The sequence below is a fragment of the Zophobas morio genome, unplaced genomic scaffold, assembly GCF_036711695.1.
Source record: "Zophobas morio isolate AGI-343-1 ecotype UQ-CSIRO unplaced genomic scaffold, CSIRO_AGI_Zmor_V1 ptg000002l, whole genome shotgun sequence".
Classification (NCBI taxonomy): Eukaryota; Metazoa; Arthropoda; class Insecta; order Coleoptera; family Tenebrionidae; genus Zophobas; species Zophobas morio.
This window is the reverse complement of record NW_026972107.1, coordinates 25,727,810-25,747,812: the sequence shown is the minus strand read 5'-3', so window position 1 is coordinate 25,747,812 and position 20,003 is coordinate 25,727,810. Positions and strand designations below refer to the sequence as shown.

General features: G+C 32.2%; 1 protein-coding gene across 1 annotated transcript in view; it reads right to left on the bottom strand.

Moving 5' to 3' along the window:
- Window positions 1-20,003, bottom strand: part of LOC135131593 (growth arrest-specific protein 2-like) — a 57,468-nt gene that overhangs the window by 27,351 nt on the left and 10,114 nt on the right. The window contains exon 3 of the mRNA XM_064059407.1: window positions 9,719-9,915. Within this exon, the coding sequence (XP_063915477.1) occupies window positions 9,719-9,911 (193 nt within the window). The 5' untranslated portion in view covers window positions 9,912-9,915. The remainder of the gene's footprint in view (window positions 1-9,718; window positions 9,916-20,003) is intronic.

Genomic DNA, 20,003 nt, shown 5'->3' with positions numbered 1-20,003 from the left:
TACATAAATCCTTTTAAATTTTATAAAACAATATTTAAAAATTGTGCAACTTAAATTAAAAACTTCAAAATATCTCTGATATATTGCAAATTCTTGAACACAGCATCCCAAAATTTTGCTACATAAATCCTGGGAATACAGTTTATTGTTGTTATTAGTACATACACCTATATCAATTCAAATTAGTACAGTATGATCCAAAAGTTATCAGATAAAGGGAGAATGTGACTAATACCCGTAAGCTAGAGTCCTATTTCTTTCCAATATTCCAATAAATATTAGCTCTCTTATCTATCACTTCTACATAGGCTGATCAGTGATCACAGTCTAGCTTTATCTGAAAACTTTTAGATCATACGGTATATTTATAAACCTGTATCTTAATAATCCATTTCTATATTCATTTATAGGGGTTATCACAAGAAAAATAAAATTTGCAGAATCAAATTTTATAATGTATCTAAGAAACAGGATTTTTACTTAAATGAGCCTTCCGTTTCCGTCTGTCTGTCTGTCCGCCGTCCATGACAATTTTTGTTAAACAGATAATCTCAGAAATTATTGCCGATTCTCGTCAAAATTTATACGTATATTACGAACATCAAATTTTGTCTAATCATCCCCACCAATAATGTGATGACGTCACCTCAAAATTGTACATACTAAGTGAATTTTAAATTATATACAACCGCGTAGTCGTATTATGTGTAGTTTATGAATCCCTTTCAGTTTTTACTCAAAATGTTCAGATTTATGGAACAAAAAATTATAATTTTAGCAACATTTTGCAATTTAATTTTGAATCTGCAAAACCGAACGTTTTGAAATCTTGCAGATGTTTTAAAGTTATAACAGGCATAGTAATTCTGTAATCAAAATGTATCTGTTTATCCCCTCCCAAAAAATTGTTGACGTTATTTCAAAATTTTGCCACATAAATCTTAAATGTGCAAAATATGCATGATGAATCTAAATTTGTGATTTGTCATTGTATTAATATTTTTTAGTTTTACTTATACAGGGTGACTCAAAAAAACGTATGTATTGATTCAATTTATTTTGTTGAATAAGACAGAAACTGCAAAACCGAATGCTTTGAAATTTTGCAGACGTTTTAAAGTTATTGTAGGCGTGGTAAATTGTTAAACAAAATATATTTGTTTATTCCCCCCAAAAAAGTGTTGACGTCATCTCAAAATCTTGCCGAATAATAATTTAGATTTGTTCAAAAAAAAAAAAATTAATGAGTCGATTTATGTTATTCGTTAAATCAGGAACGGCTCACTACGTTTTTCCGAAAATTTGGGAATATGTACAATTATTATTTGGTATTATACTGCACCAATCCAAGCTGATAATGTATCCTTACAAAAATATTGATGACGTCATCACAAAATTTTGTAGCACGTTGCTTTACATTTACTTTAACATTACATATATGTATATGTTTATTTTAACTTATAACGGTTTTCATAAAAAAATAAAATTCGCAAAATCAAATTTTACAGTTTTTCAAAAATGCTGAATATGTTTCATTGTACTTCAGGTACGAGGGAAGTTCTGTCGAAGCAACCTTCGACCAATTTTTTATTGTAGTTAAGGGAAGAGAGATTTTCCCAATGTTTTAATTATGTAATAGTACAGGTTAAATTTAACATTACCCTACTGGAGAAACTTCGTTCTTGATTCGACAAAATAAAGAACTGTTTCAGTAAGAATTACATTGACGAAGATTAATAAGTTTAATATTCTAATTAAATAAGTAATTAATTTTAATGACCACCCCAAATTACTTGTTTTCTGTAAATCTTGTTAAAATAACGTCTGCTCAACGAACATTGCTTTTAGTTGACATTCTACCACACGTTGAACAAGATTTCTTAAATGTCCAATGATCATTAAAGGCAATTTTTGTTCATCGCACCTTTCACTTTTTATATAATTTCTTAAAAAAAGACGACAACTCAATACATTTAAATGGATTTGACAACGAACAAATTAGCAACTTGTACTTTCTATCATTAGAATCAAGAAGTACTAAAAACATGCAACGAACACAAAGTGGACATCTCATTTTGAAAATAATGATTTTTTGGAAAACATTTTGTGCGTTAAAAAATTGGTCTAAAAATGTTAGTTTCTTTGACAAATAATAAAATTTGATTTTCCAAATTATATTTTTTGTGATAACCCCTGTAAGTTAAAATACGGATATGTGTGGATTGTTAAACGAAAGGTAAAAAAGCATGCTATATATTTCAAGTGAGTTTTCATAATAAAATTTTGTAATGACGTCATCAACGTTTTAACAAAACCAAATATCAATTTGGATAGGCACAGTATTATACTAACAACAACAACACTATATTCCCAAATCTTACAGTACTACAGTAATTTCCGTATTTTTTTTTTGAGTCACTTTGTACCTATAAGTGATTCTAAAAAACATGAATGCATTGACTCGGTAACATTTTGCATATTTTGGGTAGAATTTAACCAGGTAAAGACGACTACATCACAATTTTTTTTCTTGGGAGGGGGGGGGGGACAAACAGATTCATTTTAGAATAATTAATTGTTAATCCAATTATAAAATGTTACATATAAATCCAAAAATCTAGATGTCTAGAGTTAAACATAATTACGGATTCATAAACCACAAGTATAGTAGTAAGTTATTTTATAAAATTGAAGTAGTTATGCCAAGTTCTGAAATGAAATTTTGAACTGGGAATCATTAGACAAATTTTGGTTACCATATACTCTAGCTAGACGAACCCGTATGGTTACTGCCTCACTGTTGAAGGAAGCTGGGTACAAATACAAAATAATCTGTATTTTTTAAAATGTGAATTGCAGAGCCCTCCTTTTTAAATACACTGTAAAAACAATTAACTGATATTAGACCATGCAAAATAACAAATATTATCGAAGTTGTAACCTGAATAACTGCCATAAATTCATTACTTAGGATCGTGACTGTTGTAAATCAGAACTTAAACAATAAATTACAAACAATATAAACATAAATAGGTCGTATTTTGTGTTCTTAACAAGCAAGTTAACTACCACGTGTTTGACTGTATTTACGGTATGCCGAAAAGTCGACCCGACCCACCAACATTATACATCCCATCAGGCCATCAGAGACATCACATGTACAACAAACCATCGTTCTCTTCAAACCAATCAAGAAGCAAAAATAATAACATAACAGTAAATACAAAGAAACGATGCAAGAATAATTTCTTTTGGCATATCATTACCCTCCCATTTGTTATTCATGGATGGTATAACCCTATTTGCACTTATTACGATACGATCGCATAACAGCAGTAACGGCACTCTTCATATTTCCCTCCTTTGCGTTTCTTTTTTCACTGCTTGGTGTCTTAATCAAGCAACTGTTAATTAACATTTTTCACTTCAAGTATTTGGACTGCAAAATCCGCATGCCTATAAAATACCAAATGGTCTGCAACCGAAAACAAGGAAATGAGAATTGACTGGATACAAAAATGTGGTTGAGAATATACATATACTGTTAAAATTAATGACCATTTGTCATTTTCACTTGTCACAAAAATTATAGTTTAATTAATGATTATAAATATTAAATATCAAAAATAATATAACTACAGGATCATTTGGACTTTTTAACCAGCATCGACTCTAATTCCCTTTTTTCCGATCGCACTGTATACATTTCAGCGAACTTGCAGCGGAATACTCAATGACAAACATCCCAGAGTGTGGGTATTTTAGTAAATCGTAGTATAGTACGATTTCATAATATACGCGTGCGGCAGCAGCCACACCTCCACAGCAGTCAATCACCCGGTTATGTCACGGATCTTTGAGGTTATCTTCATCGTGCGATCGACTTCGTGAACAAAATATTGCCGCCACCGATTACTAATCTGCGAAGTGGGCCAACACGAGGATCATCACAAATAACCCACGCAGAATGATAGAGCTTCTGGCCAACAATTATCCACAGGAAAAATGTTGATTTGGCGATTCTTAATTTACATAAGGAAACCAGAGTACGGCCCACCTGGAGTCGTAATTGCGACGAACGTATAATTTTTTCAATCCTACGTGGTTTACCGAGATTTGAGTTTTTGCGTAGCATTGGATGACATGTAACATGATGAAATATTGTCCCGTCAATTGAGCATAGAATTAAATTATTTTCAACATGTGCCAGGTACCGTGTTCCATTTTCATATTGATTCCGATATTCGCGATGGAACCATGAGATGATGCTCATAAAAATCGAAATTTGTATAATCCAAGTTTAGGGCGATTTAATTCCGTGTTTGCAGACGCATGACTACTCGTACTAGTTTACCAGACAGGCTGTAAATTTTAAATTCAAGTTGTAAAACCTTTACTCAATTTTCTTAGAAGCTAAAACTAGGTCCGGTTTAATAAAAACCAGTTTAAGGACTTGTATGTAACTACTTATTATGGTTTGAATTAATGCAGTGTCAGTTTATAAAAATTAAATAAACTACACGTGTGAATTTTTATTATTTAATAATTATGATGGGATAATTTGATATCGATCTTGCTGATTCCCTAGCGTGAAAAGAGGTTTTCGTGTTTTAAATCAACCGAAACTCTGCAGCATAGTTTCACTGATTTTTTTTTATAATAAAACTAGTTACAAAACTAAAATGTACCAACATTTTGATGAGTTACAGAATTGCAAAACTACGCAATTAGTTAATTTAGCAAACAGTAATTTTTAAAAAGTGCTTTTAAAAGACGAAGAATAAAAACGAACTAAATACCACATTTAATTCGTATGCTCTTGTATGATATAACTGTACTCAATCCTAATTTGTGCTAAATTTCCCCTCACCCTTCCATGATTCAAAAGCAGATGCTATAACTGGTTCCACCCAAGTTCATGTAATCCACCGCACGTCGCCAGCTTCTAAAAGTATCGTGTAGTATTCTGAAAAAAATCAGTAATGCCAACGCGAGCAAAACGTACTGTATTTATATGGATTTTTTTTTTCAAAGCCGTCCTTGATACTAGAATCATTTCTTGACATGTTGTAAATATAGGATGAGTCACTGCACATCCTCCATATCTCATGAACAGTAGGCGGAAATTTATCTTACGGATGCAATTCCCCAGTTGAAGCAAGGTGTGTTTTACGGCGAGTAGCGGGGACGCTTTGATCTGGTCCACAAGGTCGTAGCCAGTGCGTCGCTAGGAGTGTTTACAGCTTGTTAAAAAACTACTTCTATATTACTATATTACTTAAAAAAATAATACTTGATGCCCCTTTTAATTTTTCAAACACAGGACCACAGATTTGTGATCTTGAAATGTTATATTATGTTGATATAGTCCAAAATAAAAATATATTTGTAATCAAAGTATCGCCGCGACAGCACTGGATCTAGCGTATGAAACACAATTCCGCCCGTTGCTCATGAATTAGTTTATTAGAGATAGAAAAAAGTCAGAGTTCTAAAGCTGTACGGTTCTTTGAGTAGCATACATTAAAATTATTTTAGACTATACAGAGCGACTTGTTTTTGAGACATATTAAAATATTCTATAATTGGAGTCTCACTCTGTAGAATATTCACTTAATAATAACAATAATACACACTTTTTTATAGAATATTTTATATATTTATATATGTTTACATATTCTCATTAGCCTCTTCCTAAACTTTAAAATCAGTCTATTTTTGAAATTCTGATATGGCATTGCTACGTTATTCCCAATTTTCTTGAATTTGTTCAGCAAAGCAAGAGTTCACAAAAAATTGCAACGTTATTTTTAAGATCTGTGTTGTCTTTATGAAAAGATAGACAAAGGTACGAACTTTGTTGTGGTATCAATTATTTAGTTATTAGTTTAGTAGTATTAATTATCTACTCGTAGTAGTAAAACAGTTCTAGTTAAATTGAAATAATGTTTAACAAATTTATCAACACTTTGTATCACTCAAGTTTGTCTATACGACAACAAAGTGCGTACCTTTTTTTGTCTTTCCGCAAAATATTGTAACAGATTTAAAAAAAAAACCCATTGCGTTTTTTTTTGTGAACTTTCCATTGCTAAAAAATTTCTAGAAAATTGGATAACATAGCAACGTCACATCGAAATTTCAAAAATAAACGTAGTTATAAGTCTAAGAAGAACTCCATATAGAAGAATATGTAAAAATGCATACAGTATTCTATTTCAAAAAACTAAATTGTGAACCGTTTTTCGTATTTATTCTCTATGAATAATTACGTTTGTTTTGCAACATAACTTTTGTGTGTTTAGACGAATGATTCTACCACAGTCTTAACTGTAAGCATTGTAAATAATTATCATTTTTAATAATCTTCAAATGTTACGTAACCCACTCACCCAGTAGCTACTAATGGGAGTACAGTTAGTACACATTTACCTCATAAATTTAATAAAAATGACTACGTTTTCCATAACTTCCACTCAACTTGTCATGTGTTTATTATTGTACCCACCTACGGAAATAAATAGATTGTAAACACGTGCTAACTTATTAATGTAGCGTTCCGGTTTAATTATAATGAATTTAATAATACTGTAATAACTCACTCTAGTCTTAATCGCATTTTCTTTTTGTTTTTAACAATACGCAACTGTAAAAGAACAACTGTACCATTACAGTTTACAGCACGACATAATGTTGACATGGAAGATAGCCACCCACGTTGCAGCTGGATAGTTTTTATGAAATCGGTTTCATACTCGGATTATGTACTAATTTTTACGAATTCAAATGGTAGTATCTGGTAACATCAGATAAACAGCACACCGCACAATTAATTACGTCATAGTTATCTCATATTAATTAATAACCCTTATCAGGTTTATTGTTGCTGTTTCGGTTATCATGCTTTACAGTGTAAAAATACGGGTTAATAATATCGCGAATTTCATGACACTATTCAATTTACTTTAAGTTCAAAACATCCACAAAGCCATTAATAAGTTTCAGCTACTGATGAATGTTTGTGATAATAGGTTTAAGTGTTTGTTGCTCTATGAGTCATACTTTTTTTTAATTATTGCAAGCGTATTGTTCATTGCATTTGGCGCCTTAAACGGGATAATCTCGAAAACTAATTTACCAGCATCTGACATTTGAGATAGTAATAATGGTGTCATGAACATGACAGAAGAAGCTATAAAATTTTCCAGTCCTTGGAAAACTGAAAAAAAAAGGAGATATGAGCTTCATTTATTTATGGGTATTTTGTGGACATAATGGACACACTAATGACTAAACTTCAGCTTTGCTTGTCCAAGTACAAGTGGTACACCTGCCAAGAAAAGCTGCATATACAGATTTTTCTTACCTGTAAAAAGTTGCTTTCAGCATCTGCATTTCTCCAACTAAATGATATAGGGCACCCGGTTTCCTTACTAGATAAAATTTTTGCAAGCTTGTAAGAACTTCACATCTACAGCTAATTTAATGACTTTAATTAATAGATCTGCACTGCAAAAGTGGACCACAACTTAATGATTTGGTTAGATATCTAGTCAAAAATTATTTTCTTATTCTTCGTTGTATAAAAATATTCCACAACGCAACATACACATTTTTAAAGTACGTTTCCTCATATACAATAAGTAGATCGCTGTAATAAACTTAATCTGGAGTGTATGAGAATTCTATAGCGTATTAAAATGCAATTAAATTGCAAATTATATCAAACAAATTCCCAGTGAAGTAGATACGATCTTTCCACTTTCATGGCGTTTTTTTTTGTTGCGAAAATGCTACCACTTGAGATTATGCACTTTTCTTATTGATACATCATTTGTACGAGAATACACAATAGCAAACGAAACACGCATCACTTATTGAGCAATTGTTTTGCAATTCTCAGAGCTACTGACGTTTGTAAAAAAAATAATAGAAAACTTGGGAACATCACGCTGAAAATTATTTATCTAGTAAATCTTGAACACACGAGCAAATTCTGTTCCTTTTTTGATAATTAACTCTTAAGACATTTTAGCTTTGCTACTGTTATTCGATTGGAAATGATGACCGCTACTACCTACTTGTAATACAAGGTTAAATCAAGTGTAATTTCATGGCACCAATTTGAATCAGTTCAGTACGCTCGTGATGATTATCCATTGATTACTCTACTTACACCTACATTTAATCAAAAATTAAATTGCTGTCACTTGGTAGGGTTCAATTTGGTGCGGCACTACACAACTTTAAATAAAAAATAGTTTTCCTGGTTTCAGTAATAGGTATGACTTCCGTAATATAGTGTTTACTTTTTGTAAATCCCCCTACGCCTGGACTTCACAACAAAAAGAATTGAAAAAAATGTCCAAACATCTTTTTATGTTATGTTTTTATTATAGCTGAGTACATACGGGAGACATGTAAATACTATAGAATTTTACAACTTTTAAATTTTACTACACGTTTACGTGACGAGAACCGTGAACACAACACTGTGTGGCCCATTTTCATATAAACTCATATAAAACGTGTATGTCATAAAACCCCACAGTGTTGTCATACCATTGTTTCAGTTGATGTCTTCAAGAAATATTTATTTTATTGGTTAGTGGCTTAACATTATGATGCAGCCACCAAAAAAAAATGGTGATATATACATCACAAGAAAGCAAGCATCCAACATAATTAATTTAATTAATCTAATTAAAATATTTAATTTATTAAAATATAAAATTGTGCTAAATAACTTATTTACGTATGAAATTATGCAAAATAAAATTTTATTTTTTGTTGCCATTCCATTATCTACAGACAGATATATAAAACAATACACTCGCTGCGGCAAAGTCAAATTTATTTTCAAAGCAATAAGCAATTACGTATGCATGCAAACAGCTTTCGTGCAGAACTGCTGTCTTACAAATAATAACATCAACTACCGTTATGTACTGTGAAAATTTTCAACTATCAGCTGGAGTAATTACAACAGCAAACCTGGAATGTGCGAGTTGTAGAATGTCAGGAACATAAATTATGAAACATATTAAATTGAAAAACGCGAAATCAATTGTCCGTGTTAACGCAAAGATTAAACAATCAAGTTTAGATGTGTTGTTAGTGTGCAAACAATCAAATTGGATTTAAAACAAGTTTTAGTAGAAACTTTGCCATAATAGATAAGTAATTAGCACGACCTATGGTTCAGTCATAGATCAATTTTGGATTATTTTATATTTGACATTCTGACGGGTAAAGAAAGATAATGTTGGCAACTGGGACAATTAAACGAGAAAATAAAGACGGCTACAATACAAAAGCAGTCAACAGGTGGTTTTACTACAGTACCTACCCATCAATTATTTTTAATAAAAACTTTCATTCATCGGAACTGTTATGTTTATGAATTCCCACAAACCACCACAAAGTGATAATTAATGTAACATTTCAGCACATCTCCTTTTTCAGAAACTTGTCATACTGTAAAAATAGTAATGTTACTAATAACAACGAAGAGGTGTAGAGTCGAGGCGTTTAGGAATCGTAGATTTGTTTACAAAGCACATAGTTAGTAAATAAGATCTTCCGTTTGTTTATTTTCATTTGCGACACAGTTCAAACAAGCCGAGCGTATGTTGTTTTCAGGTGAAGGTTTATTTGCTGGCTTGAGACTATCAAGTTTCCTTAAGCTACTGAAATAACTATCTTTTTCAGCACTCACCCAGTGTTTTGTTTATCCAGTCGGCTAAATCTTCTTTTAGTGGATCGAGTTGTCGCATCTGGGCACTCATCATCCTCTCGGTATATTCTTCGGCGAATTCCTCGTCCGGTTCCAGCCGATGGAAACCTGACGGTACCGACATGGGTCCCCAACTGTTCCGGTTTCTTGAAACATTACTCCTTCCGTACGCCATAGTCCTAGAAAAAATAATGAAAATATTGATAAAAATGCTGGCACTGCATCGTGGTAAAAATGTTATGCAAATTAATCACTGTTATGAAATAATAACTAAGTTAATTGAACTGTGACTTCGTAATGTCATCGTAAATTGATTGCTTTGATCGTCTATTGTGGTTTAAGCCGGGCGTGTAATACGCAAGAATTAGAAATGAAAATTATTATATATGGCGAACAACTTTATGAACTCACACGTTTAAATGCACATGTTCACTTATTTATTTGTGATAGTTGGTAAATATAGACGTTTTTGGGGGTTGATAACCACGCGTTTGTACTTAAGACAACGTTTTTTAGTCACTAAATACTAGTGTCTAGTTCTGGTATTTTAAAAAGAACGGAAGTTGCCAATCAAGTGAAAAAGGTTCTAGATACCTTCAGGGATAGCTATTATTTATATATTTTTTACATTATTGCCTCACTAGACCACTTTTACTCTACCGTAAACAAACCCAACAGGTGATCTATAGTATAAGAGCAAGTAATTCAAGTTATGCGAGTCTCAATTAACAAAAAATGTTAGCTAAGTCTTGAAATCGTTTGTGCTATTTTCAGGCACCTAGCAACATAATGAAGAAATCGTTAACCTTTATTGGTACCGAAAATAAATGTAGACTAGACGTCTAACAAAAATGAGATCAAACAAATTATGTTTATGTCTTTAGTCAGTTTGAAAAAAAAATATCCTGTGTGAGCCCATTTTCGTATTTTTAAGTGCACTTTTATGCAGCTGTATATTCATTAAATTTTATATGAGCAGTTACAATGTTTAAAAAACGTCTCTGCCCATTTTCATATTTTATGTAATAATCTTCTCAAGACGTCATTATCATTTTAAGACTTGTTAGATTAAATAAATACATACATACTAAAATCTAACTGATTTATGCCATCATACCATAATTGTAGTAGTTTACGTACATTTATTTCTCAGTGTCTCTGATTAATGATTGTTTAAAAAGTTGAGGGCTTAAATATCACGCCTATTTTTAACTAAAAGGTCAACCTTCAAATTCATACCGAATTTTTTATTATCCATTTTAGTTTTTTATGCAAAAGACCTTTATAAGTGAAAGCTTTAGACGTTATCAAAACAATAACAATAGTGGCCAATTTAACCTACCAAATAAACACTTCTTGTTTGTTTGCTCTCAAATAACGCCTTACGTAAGACCGTCTTTCTGATGGCGCATTTTTCAGTTTTTTTAAAGTATTTTTTAAATGTTGCATTACGTATCAATTATTTTCTAAAAAAGCCATCTCAAGCATTTCAAGCATTTATTGACACGCTTTTGCAGGTTCATACAAAAAGTCGTATCTCCGAGGCTTTCCAAGGAATATACCCCATTATAATACTAATTCTTTTTGTCAAAATCTCTTGGTCACGGATGGTCAGTTATGCAATAAACTAAGCAAAATCACAATTTTTTATAACAATAATCATTTTACGTTTATCTCCACATTAACTTTTAATAAGCGTAAAATTAAAACCCAATATAAATATCTGCAGTGTCATCAACAGTGTTATTTTACTTAAGCATACACCTACTTCCCAAAAACGTGAAACCTAAGACACATAATCTTTAAGGCTGGAAACCTTCGGCTCTAAATAATTACAATCAAGACTACCATGTTTGTTAATTGTTTCAATAAATATAATTTAAAATGATTGTGTCACCCGTGCAGGAACCGAAATTTTTAACAACATTCGTACAAGCGGCGAAAGCACCTACTACTGTCATAGAAAAATAATGTAGTATTTTGGTATACACTTAAATAAGTATGCGATCGACAACACGTCATAATTTTGATAAGGCAGTTAAAAGAGTGCTGTAATCTTTTTGTTTCTGACAACTGACCATCAAGATATTAAAGAGAAAAATTGTATTGTTTAACTATAGTGTGTGAGTTAATTAACAGTAATATAAATAAGAGCTGTTAACCTTAGTATTGAATGAGAATGAGATAATGAATGTGCCATTTGTCAGGAAGGAACAAAATTGACTAGCTCATCTTGTAATCATCTAATTAACTAACTAGATTAGACAATTTTCTTCTGTTTTTTCATATCAGCAATAAATACTCTCGCACGCAATGTCTTACCAAATAACAAAAAATATACAGAAAACAAAGAGTAATATGTGGATAACAAATCTGTCATAGTAAAGTTCAACTATCGCTATTTGGAGGTGACTTCACTGGAGATTAAAGACTAATTAGCACTTGGGATGATTTATTGCTTAGACCCTGTTGCACTGATTCCTTCCCAGGTACAGAAACCCAGACTGTTTATTGCAGTTTGCGGTTATCTCACTGGTAAAAGCCCTTAAAGCGTCGTCTTGATGGACACATTTACAACAGGGTCTAAGTAATAAATCATCTCAAGTGCTAACTAAGCTTTAATCCCCAGTGAAATCACCTCCAAATAGCGATAATCGAACTTTAACATGAAGATATCGACAAATTAATTTATGCTTTCCACTCTATTACAGATTTTTTATGAACTTAACTTACGAACCACAACATCAGAAACATTATAGATCGAATTTTAAACCAAAGACTCGTAAAATCATAAATGTTTTATTGGTTCGAGTAAAGAGGGTCCATTTTCCTCGCAAGTGCAACTGTGTAGTGGACAGGGTTTTGAAAGCTTTGTCTGATCGACAGACATTTAACATCTATCGGCGAGCAAAATTTGCCAAAATATCCTCTCAAATCGACAAGCCCTTGAAAGTAACTCTCGCGAATTCTCGCCAAGTGGACACGTGCCTTAAGACTACTTTTTTACTAAAATTGGAAATTCAAGATTTAGACTAGAAAAGTATTATATTTAAATGCAATACATTACAATAATTGTAAAGTCATTATTATCTTTAAACAGAATTTAGTACCTGTTATAAAACAAAAAAACGGGAAAACTTCACTGCACACTTTGCAATTACGTGAACGTCAGATCAAATCGATGGCAATTTTGGCTGGCAAATGACATTTAATACTGACAATCCAACTCGAAAATTTTTAACCAATACAATGGCAGAATTGTTTGAAATTTGTCCAATGGCATTCACCGAAAAATTTTTTCAGTGAAAAAACATTCTTCTGTCAGGCAACAACACTGTTTTTCAGCGAAATAAATTATGTCAAATTAATTTGTCAAACTTGTCAAATGAACTTTAATAAAAAAAAACGATAATACAAATTACTTTTCTGTTGGCGTTAAAGGCATAATCTTCCAAAATACTGGCCACCTCGTTCATTTCGACTGCTTTATTTAGATGAAACTTGCGTATTTCACAAAATTCTGTAAACTGCTTCCAAATTGAATCTTGCGTTCTTGCGGTCTTCCGGCACTGACTTTCTTTCACTGCATTTCGAATTTCATACACAATCTTATTACCAAATCTTGCTCCCATAATTAAGAAAATCAACCAGCAGCACACACAAAATTTGATGTTTAGAAATTTATTTACGTTTTGCTTTGCTGTTTTGTTACTATTTAGACTAAGTAGGTATGATTACTCAACGAATACGCTAACTATAAATTATGTGAATTATTGTCGTAAAAAGTAAATAAAAATTTTCTCTTTGGATTGTCAAGCCGAATATAACTCGTGATCTGATTTTTTCTGCAAAATTTGTGTGAAAATTAACTCGTAGCTGTTGCTTTTGGAAAATCACACTCGTCTCCTTCGTCGACTCGTGTGATTTTCGTCGCAACAGCTACTCGTTAATTTGTGTCACAAATTTTGTCGGAAAAAATCAGACCACTTGTTATATTATATTTGATAAAAAAAAACTTGGTTGAACGTTGGAACTAAGTATTTCAGGTTTGAGCACACGCTTTGACGATGACGTAGAATAATTATTGTGGTTGCAACGGTACGTTGACGTATCAATCTGCTTGCTAAATATAAGTTGCGGCGATCATAAACAATAAAACATTTTATTGATGCTGAAACTCGTCAGTTCTCATTAAAAACACCTTTGAAATAAAAATCTCAAAATGATCCCTGTAATGATTATGAATACATTTGTTTAGTGTTCTTTTATTCTAATATTTACGTAGTTTTCAACCAAAACAGTAGTTGCCCGGTTGCCCCAATTTTCGTTGCGCTTTGAATGTTGATACGTCAATTAAAGACAATTAAAAAAATGACAGCTATGTACATACAGTACCACTTCGTATGTATATATTATTTTACAATTATTATAATAATAAAACACCAACTTACTTGCTATACTTGATAGATTCTAACTTGTCGAACGAACGTGTCACTACTAAGACTATAGACGAAGTGACTGTTTCCATAATTAGGAAACATTTGCCTTCAACGGAATTCTAATATAGTAGTACAGGTACCCTAGAAGCCTAAGTACTTAAAATATTTCGGCCCTTCCAGGAATGAATATTGTGAGATTACTACCTGCACATTCATATCTGTTTAATACATCTTTGATATTTGAACCACACAAACAACCTTGTCTGAATTACAATAAAATTTCTTAAATAAACAGTAAAGTTAAATTATGTTATAATATGGATGTAACTTTATACGGCCTGTCCAAATTGCGATGCATTTCTAATCAGGGACCCACCTCCGGTGCAAAATTTTGTAACTACCTGATACCTAACTGCGGTAAAATTTTTAGTTAAGCAAGTGTTAAGAAATCTCACTTTAATCAAATACCTAAGTGATGGGCACAGTTTTTTAATACTCAAAATTCTGAATCAAGAATTTAAAAAAAAATTAGTAAATATCATGAACATACTATAATTTATTTTCAAATGTACTGTCAGTAAAATCCACTTTGTTTACTTTTGATCGTGTTATGAATGAAAAACCGTCGCATCCGAACTATGGTGGAAATTTTGCTCAAATATCAGGTAGTTAGGTTGGAGAAACGTAACTCCAGTCCAGGTTGAGTGTTCACTAAATCCGGTCCGTGGTCATTTCCGTCCTTGGGCAAAGAAGACTAACAAAACTTGAATTTTCAAATTTTGTTAATCTTCTTTGCCTTGGGCATGACAAATACCTATCTGACTCTAACTACGCTCGTTCAGGGCGGGGACACGTTCAATTCATTTTAGATTAGGAAGAGAAGTACTTTACAATTAAACCTTGTTTTAACAATTGGTTATGTGAACAATATTAGCATTCAAGGAGTTACAAAATTTGTTATAAATTATAACATCATAGTGTTCTATTTATATGAGACACATCTTTCAAAATTCAAATTTTATATTGCAACATTTTTGCGAATCATTACTGAGGTGACACACAAAACAAAACAGTTTATTATTTTTTCCACAACCGCACATCCACAAAAATTTACCATACTTATTATGTCTACTAAACTATCTATGAAAGTCTCTCGTTTTGGCATGAACATTTTTTTTTATCAATAAATCGGGGGTAGTTTTCCCTAAATTTTTCACTAAAATTTTACCGGCGTAAGACAGGAAGATTTTTTTATTAAATATTCAGAATTCATTATTTTTATTTAAAATCAAAAAATTTCACTCGTGCAGAATGAAATGAAATCCCGCAACTAAGTTACTACTAGCGGTCAGTGTTCGAACAGAACCAGATTCCAGCCAAATACAACGACTAGACGCACGGTTTCCATGGGAACGGTGTAAACAAAACGTCTAAATGAGTCAAGATTTGGTCTCTGCTTTTATCAACACTTCACCAGCAACATATCATATATCCAAGACACAACATCTTCAGATGTAAGTTTCGATACATTTTATACAAATGGAGCGGGATAATTTTTTTTTTCTCGCTCAACATCAATTTTGATAATTATGACACAAATTTCCGGATATTTATTAAATATTGAAAATTATTATTTTATTTATATTTATCAATTACGGGATTTAAACTTGTAATACTAATTAAAAGAAATTGATGTTTTTGATTCATACTATTGTATCTTTAAATTGACAAGGCCAATTTAGTTTTGGTGGACTAGGCTTTAATGTTGCATACGTTTTGCTGTTAGTCAATCATAATGAACATTTTGCTTACTTTTAATTTGTGCATCGTTTAAAATAGTGGCACTGAATAATTAATAGAAATGTAACCGACCACGCTAATTACACGACCATGGAACAGTTTGACGGTTTACGACATAATAGTAACATTATTGTTTACTACATTTATAGCTGTAAGACTATAATTGATGACTTTAAATCAAAGATTCAATATAATTCCAACGTACGATAATAATTATACAGCACAGTATTTGAACTTTCCACTCTACTTATCATAGGCAACTAAATAGTAGTGTGAATAACGTTCTACCTAAACTAATTACGTAAATGTTCAGTTAACGTAAGTACACATGCAGCGAAAATTGCATGTTGCGCCCATTTTCGATCGTCTTGCACCCAATTCATTCACCCTCTTCAAACTCATTATAGTACCCAACCAGTGGGTGCGGTATTGTATTTTCCGGCCCTACTTCCGCTCCAATATACCATCAGCCCATGCTCAAATTAAATAATAAAGACAGTTTTACAGTGACACACACATTCGATAATTATGACATTCTATCTAGTTCTCGGTGCGTCTGCTCCTTCATTTATAGAACGGTCGCCTTTGTTTCTGTTTAATTCCATTGCCCCCAAAGTAAAGCACAAGATGTCACGAAGCTTCATTTTTTGTGGTTTTATTAATCCTAAAATAAATCATGGTGTAAGATGCGATGGACAAAAAAACCGTCTGGTGTAAACACTAGCATCTCCCTCTCTCACAACGATGTTGTTAAACACATGGGTCGAAGTGATTCATTGATAAGTCGAAGTCTTGTTACATAACAATCAGACATAAAAATAAAGGATTAGTCCTTTTTCGGGCATGCTTTGTTCGTCTGGAGATTTATGATGACGGAAATCACAATAGAAAAAATATCCTTGATCCTCACTTTGAAAACAACGTGAACGTAATAATAACCATAAGGTCACGATTTTGTTATCGATCGATCGAAATTGTTGGGCATTGCATGTGCTCAAAACATGACCAAAACTGTATGGTGATTGGGGGAATTTTTCTACTGGCGCACCTGAATTCGCCCAGTGCAGAAATGTGAAAAATGCTGAAATGATTGCATCGTTGAATGAAGAAGTCTGCTGTGTAGGTTATTTTATGAGAATTAACATTATTTATATGAGTGGAAATTGATGTTGTATTTATTGCTTGCGTGACAATCTCACAAAGGGCGCCGGCTGCAACATTCGGTGTAAATTCTTGTTTTATGGCTTATGTAGGTAGATCTTGGAAATTCCCAGTGGGCATATGTGGATATTGGACAACATCATTAGTATGTTCACGGATGTCGCTTGGTGTTTTACAAATTACTACAGGTTTGGAAAATTTTTGAAAGATTGCATAAATTTTAAAGCATCTCTAAAGTTTTGGTGTAAACGTACAGATCTTTGTTTTCTCTTCTTCCATACGAAGAAAAAAATACCCGAGCGGATGATTGCAAATTCTTAGAAAAAAATAACAGAGACATTCAGTAACACAAAAAAACTTACATTCTTAATATACTCTTTTTCTTTTATAATTGCACAATTTGGGTGATCTTCACCAATATCATTTGGTCCAGCAACATTAACTAAATGTATCATACTGTAAATTTGATTAACTGCTTTTATGTACCTTCCTACATTAAATTAGATTTATTTGCGTAAGGTAATTAAAAATAGTTATTACCACACTCTGATGATACTGACACATTAAAATTGTACTAGTGTGTATAAATGTCAACTTATCGGTTCAATTCACTAACTGTTGATTTTTCTAATAAAAACGGGGAACACAATTTTACTGCCATAAATTTCTCAATTTTGCCGAACATGGTTGAGTTTTATTTTTTTCAGTTACGGTGATCAACAGAATCAAAAATATTTACCTAACAAAAAAAGTATACTAATGGCTATACATTTATTTTTATACACATCAATATATGATAGATAAATTAACAAAATAAACTTCACAATCATCAAAATAATGCATACAGTCGATATAAATGCAACAATCCCTTGAGTTGAACAAACCAATGTTCATATTACATCATTAAAATTTCAGTAAACGTTCAAAATTTAACCCAGATTAAATTCTTCAGACAAGCAGTTTTTTTGTGAAATACCAATTAGGCTAAATACATATTCCTTGTAGATGTAAGTGATAACGTGATAACTCAAACTGTTGCTTAAACCAATTGTTTCACTACAACTGAAAAAATCTCCTAAACGAATTCCACCAATACCGATGAAAATTCAAACGCATTGGAAGTCATGCTCTCGGTAAAATTAATTAACGGATATAAACTCAAGGTGTGCTTATAGTGTTTTCTCTATTTACAAACTTTTTGTAGTTGTATTTAAAACAATCAAACTATGAAGTAGTTTTCTCTTTTATTAATGGTTCCTTTCCGATGAACGCTGATCATAATTGCTTGTTAATTTATTTTAAGTTACCTTAAAAAGTAAATCCGCAACAACAATTTTCAAACGCATCAAACACTTTCACGAGTTCGCGAGATGTAGGATATGCGAAATTAATTCATCACTATCCAACTGCTAAGCTCACCGAATTAGTTTTATCTGTATTAGAATCTAGGATACTATTTAGCTACAGTTGAAAGCTATAGAAAATGAAAAAGACAAATTTTTTGAGAAGTATGTTTTTTAGGTGTTGTGTACCTATAGGGTATCCTCATGTACTACTGTTTTATTACATGTTGCATTTGGTTATTAGAGATAAAGCCGTTGTGAACAAAAACACAATTAAAACTAATCTAAAGTTATTTACTTAGAGAGAATTTCCCCTCGCCTCCGAAGTTCACTTAAACAATATAACGTTTATCCACACAACACCGAAAACACACAAAATATGGTTGGCGAAACGCATTGACAAATATATTGTGTTTTCGTGGTGGTATCCCCAGAACGTCATATTATTATAGCGAACCGAGTGATCAAAAAGATTCCACACTTGAACAAATTCAGTTTTTTAGATAAATTGCAAAATTTGCTTTTACGAATTTCATTTTTTTTTTTCGATAACAACCCCTATAAGTAGCATAGAAGCACACTATGCGTAAGTATTATTACGTTGGACGAGTGATTAAAATCGGCGTGGATAAAACTCTATTTATTTCTTAATAACTCGGATTGACACGACTAATTACAGAGCGATTATGTACAAAATAATTCCGGTGCGACATTCACTGGGTTTTTTCGACACTCGTTTGAGTCGACTCGACTCAATTTAAACCTATACGTTCCTCTCAATGGTTCGAGAACGCAGCTTCGAGGGTGTTCTGGGTTGCCGATCGCGACTTCGGCTTCCAAGCTTTTCGTGAACGAACGCCGCGCCGCCCAGCCGATGAGTCATCACCGCCGAACATACCAGAATAAACGCACATTCTAGAAGACCCATAGGCGTCGTATCGGGACGGCGTGTGGGTTTCTTTCGTAACAATGTTTTAAGTGCGTTTTTTATAATAAAATTTTGTGATGAAGTAATCAACTCTTTAGCAATAATAAAATAAATAAATAAATAAATAAATAAGCAATTCTAAAAAATATGAATGTACTTGTATTGATAAACTACAAATGTGCACTTATAATTTTTTGCACATTTTATTAGATATGATTTCTCCAACAAATTTTTGGGATGACATCATCAAGTTTTTGAAGAGGGTAAACAGATAAATTTTGATTAGCGATTGCAAAAGCATTCGGTTTTGTAGTTCCTAAGCTGAATTGTTGAATGTTGTTATAACTTTTTTTTTTCAAAAATTTGAATATGTAAGTTAAAAAAAATAAAAGGGTATAGATAATAATACGACAAGTGTAGGAGTATATTATTTTATAAAATTGGGCAAAGAAAATCTAGCTTACGCTCGGAAACTAAGAAATGCAGGAACAACATACAAACTTATAACCTTCAGCCTTTAATTTGTTGCAGTTCATATAAAAGTCAACTATAATTTAGGGCACCATCGAAACTGTACCTATTAAAATTTCATTAAA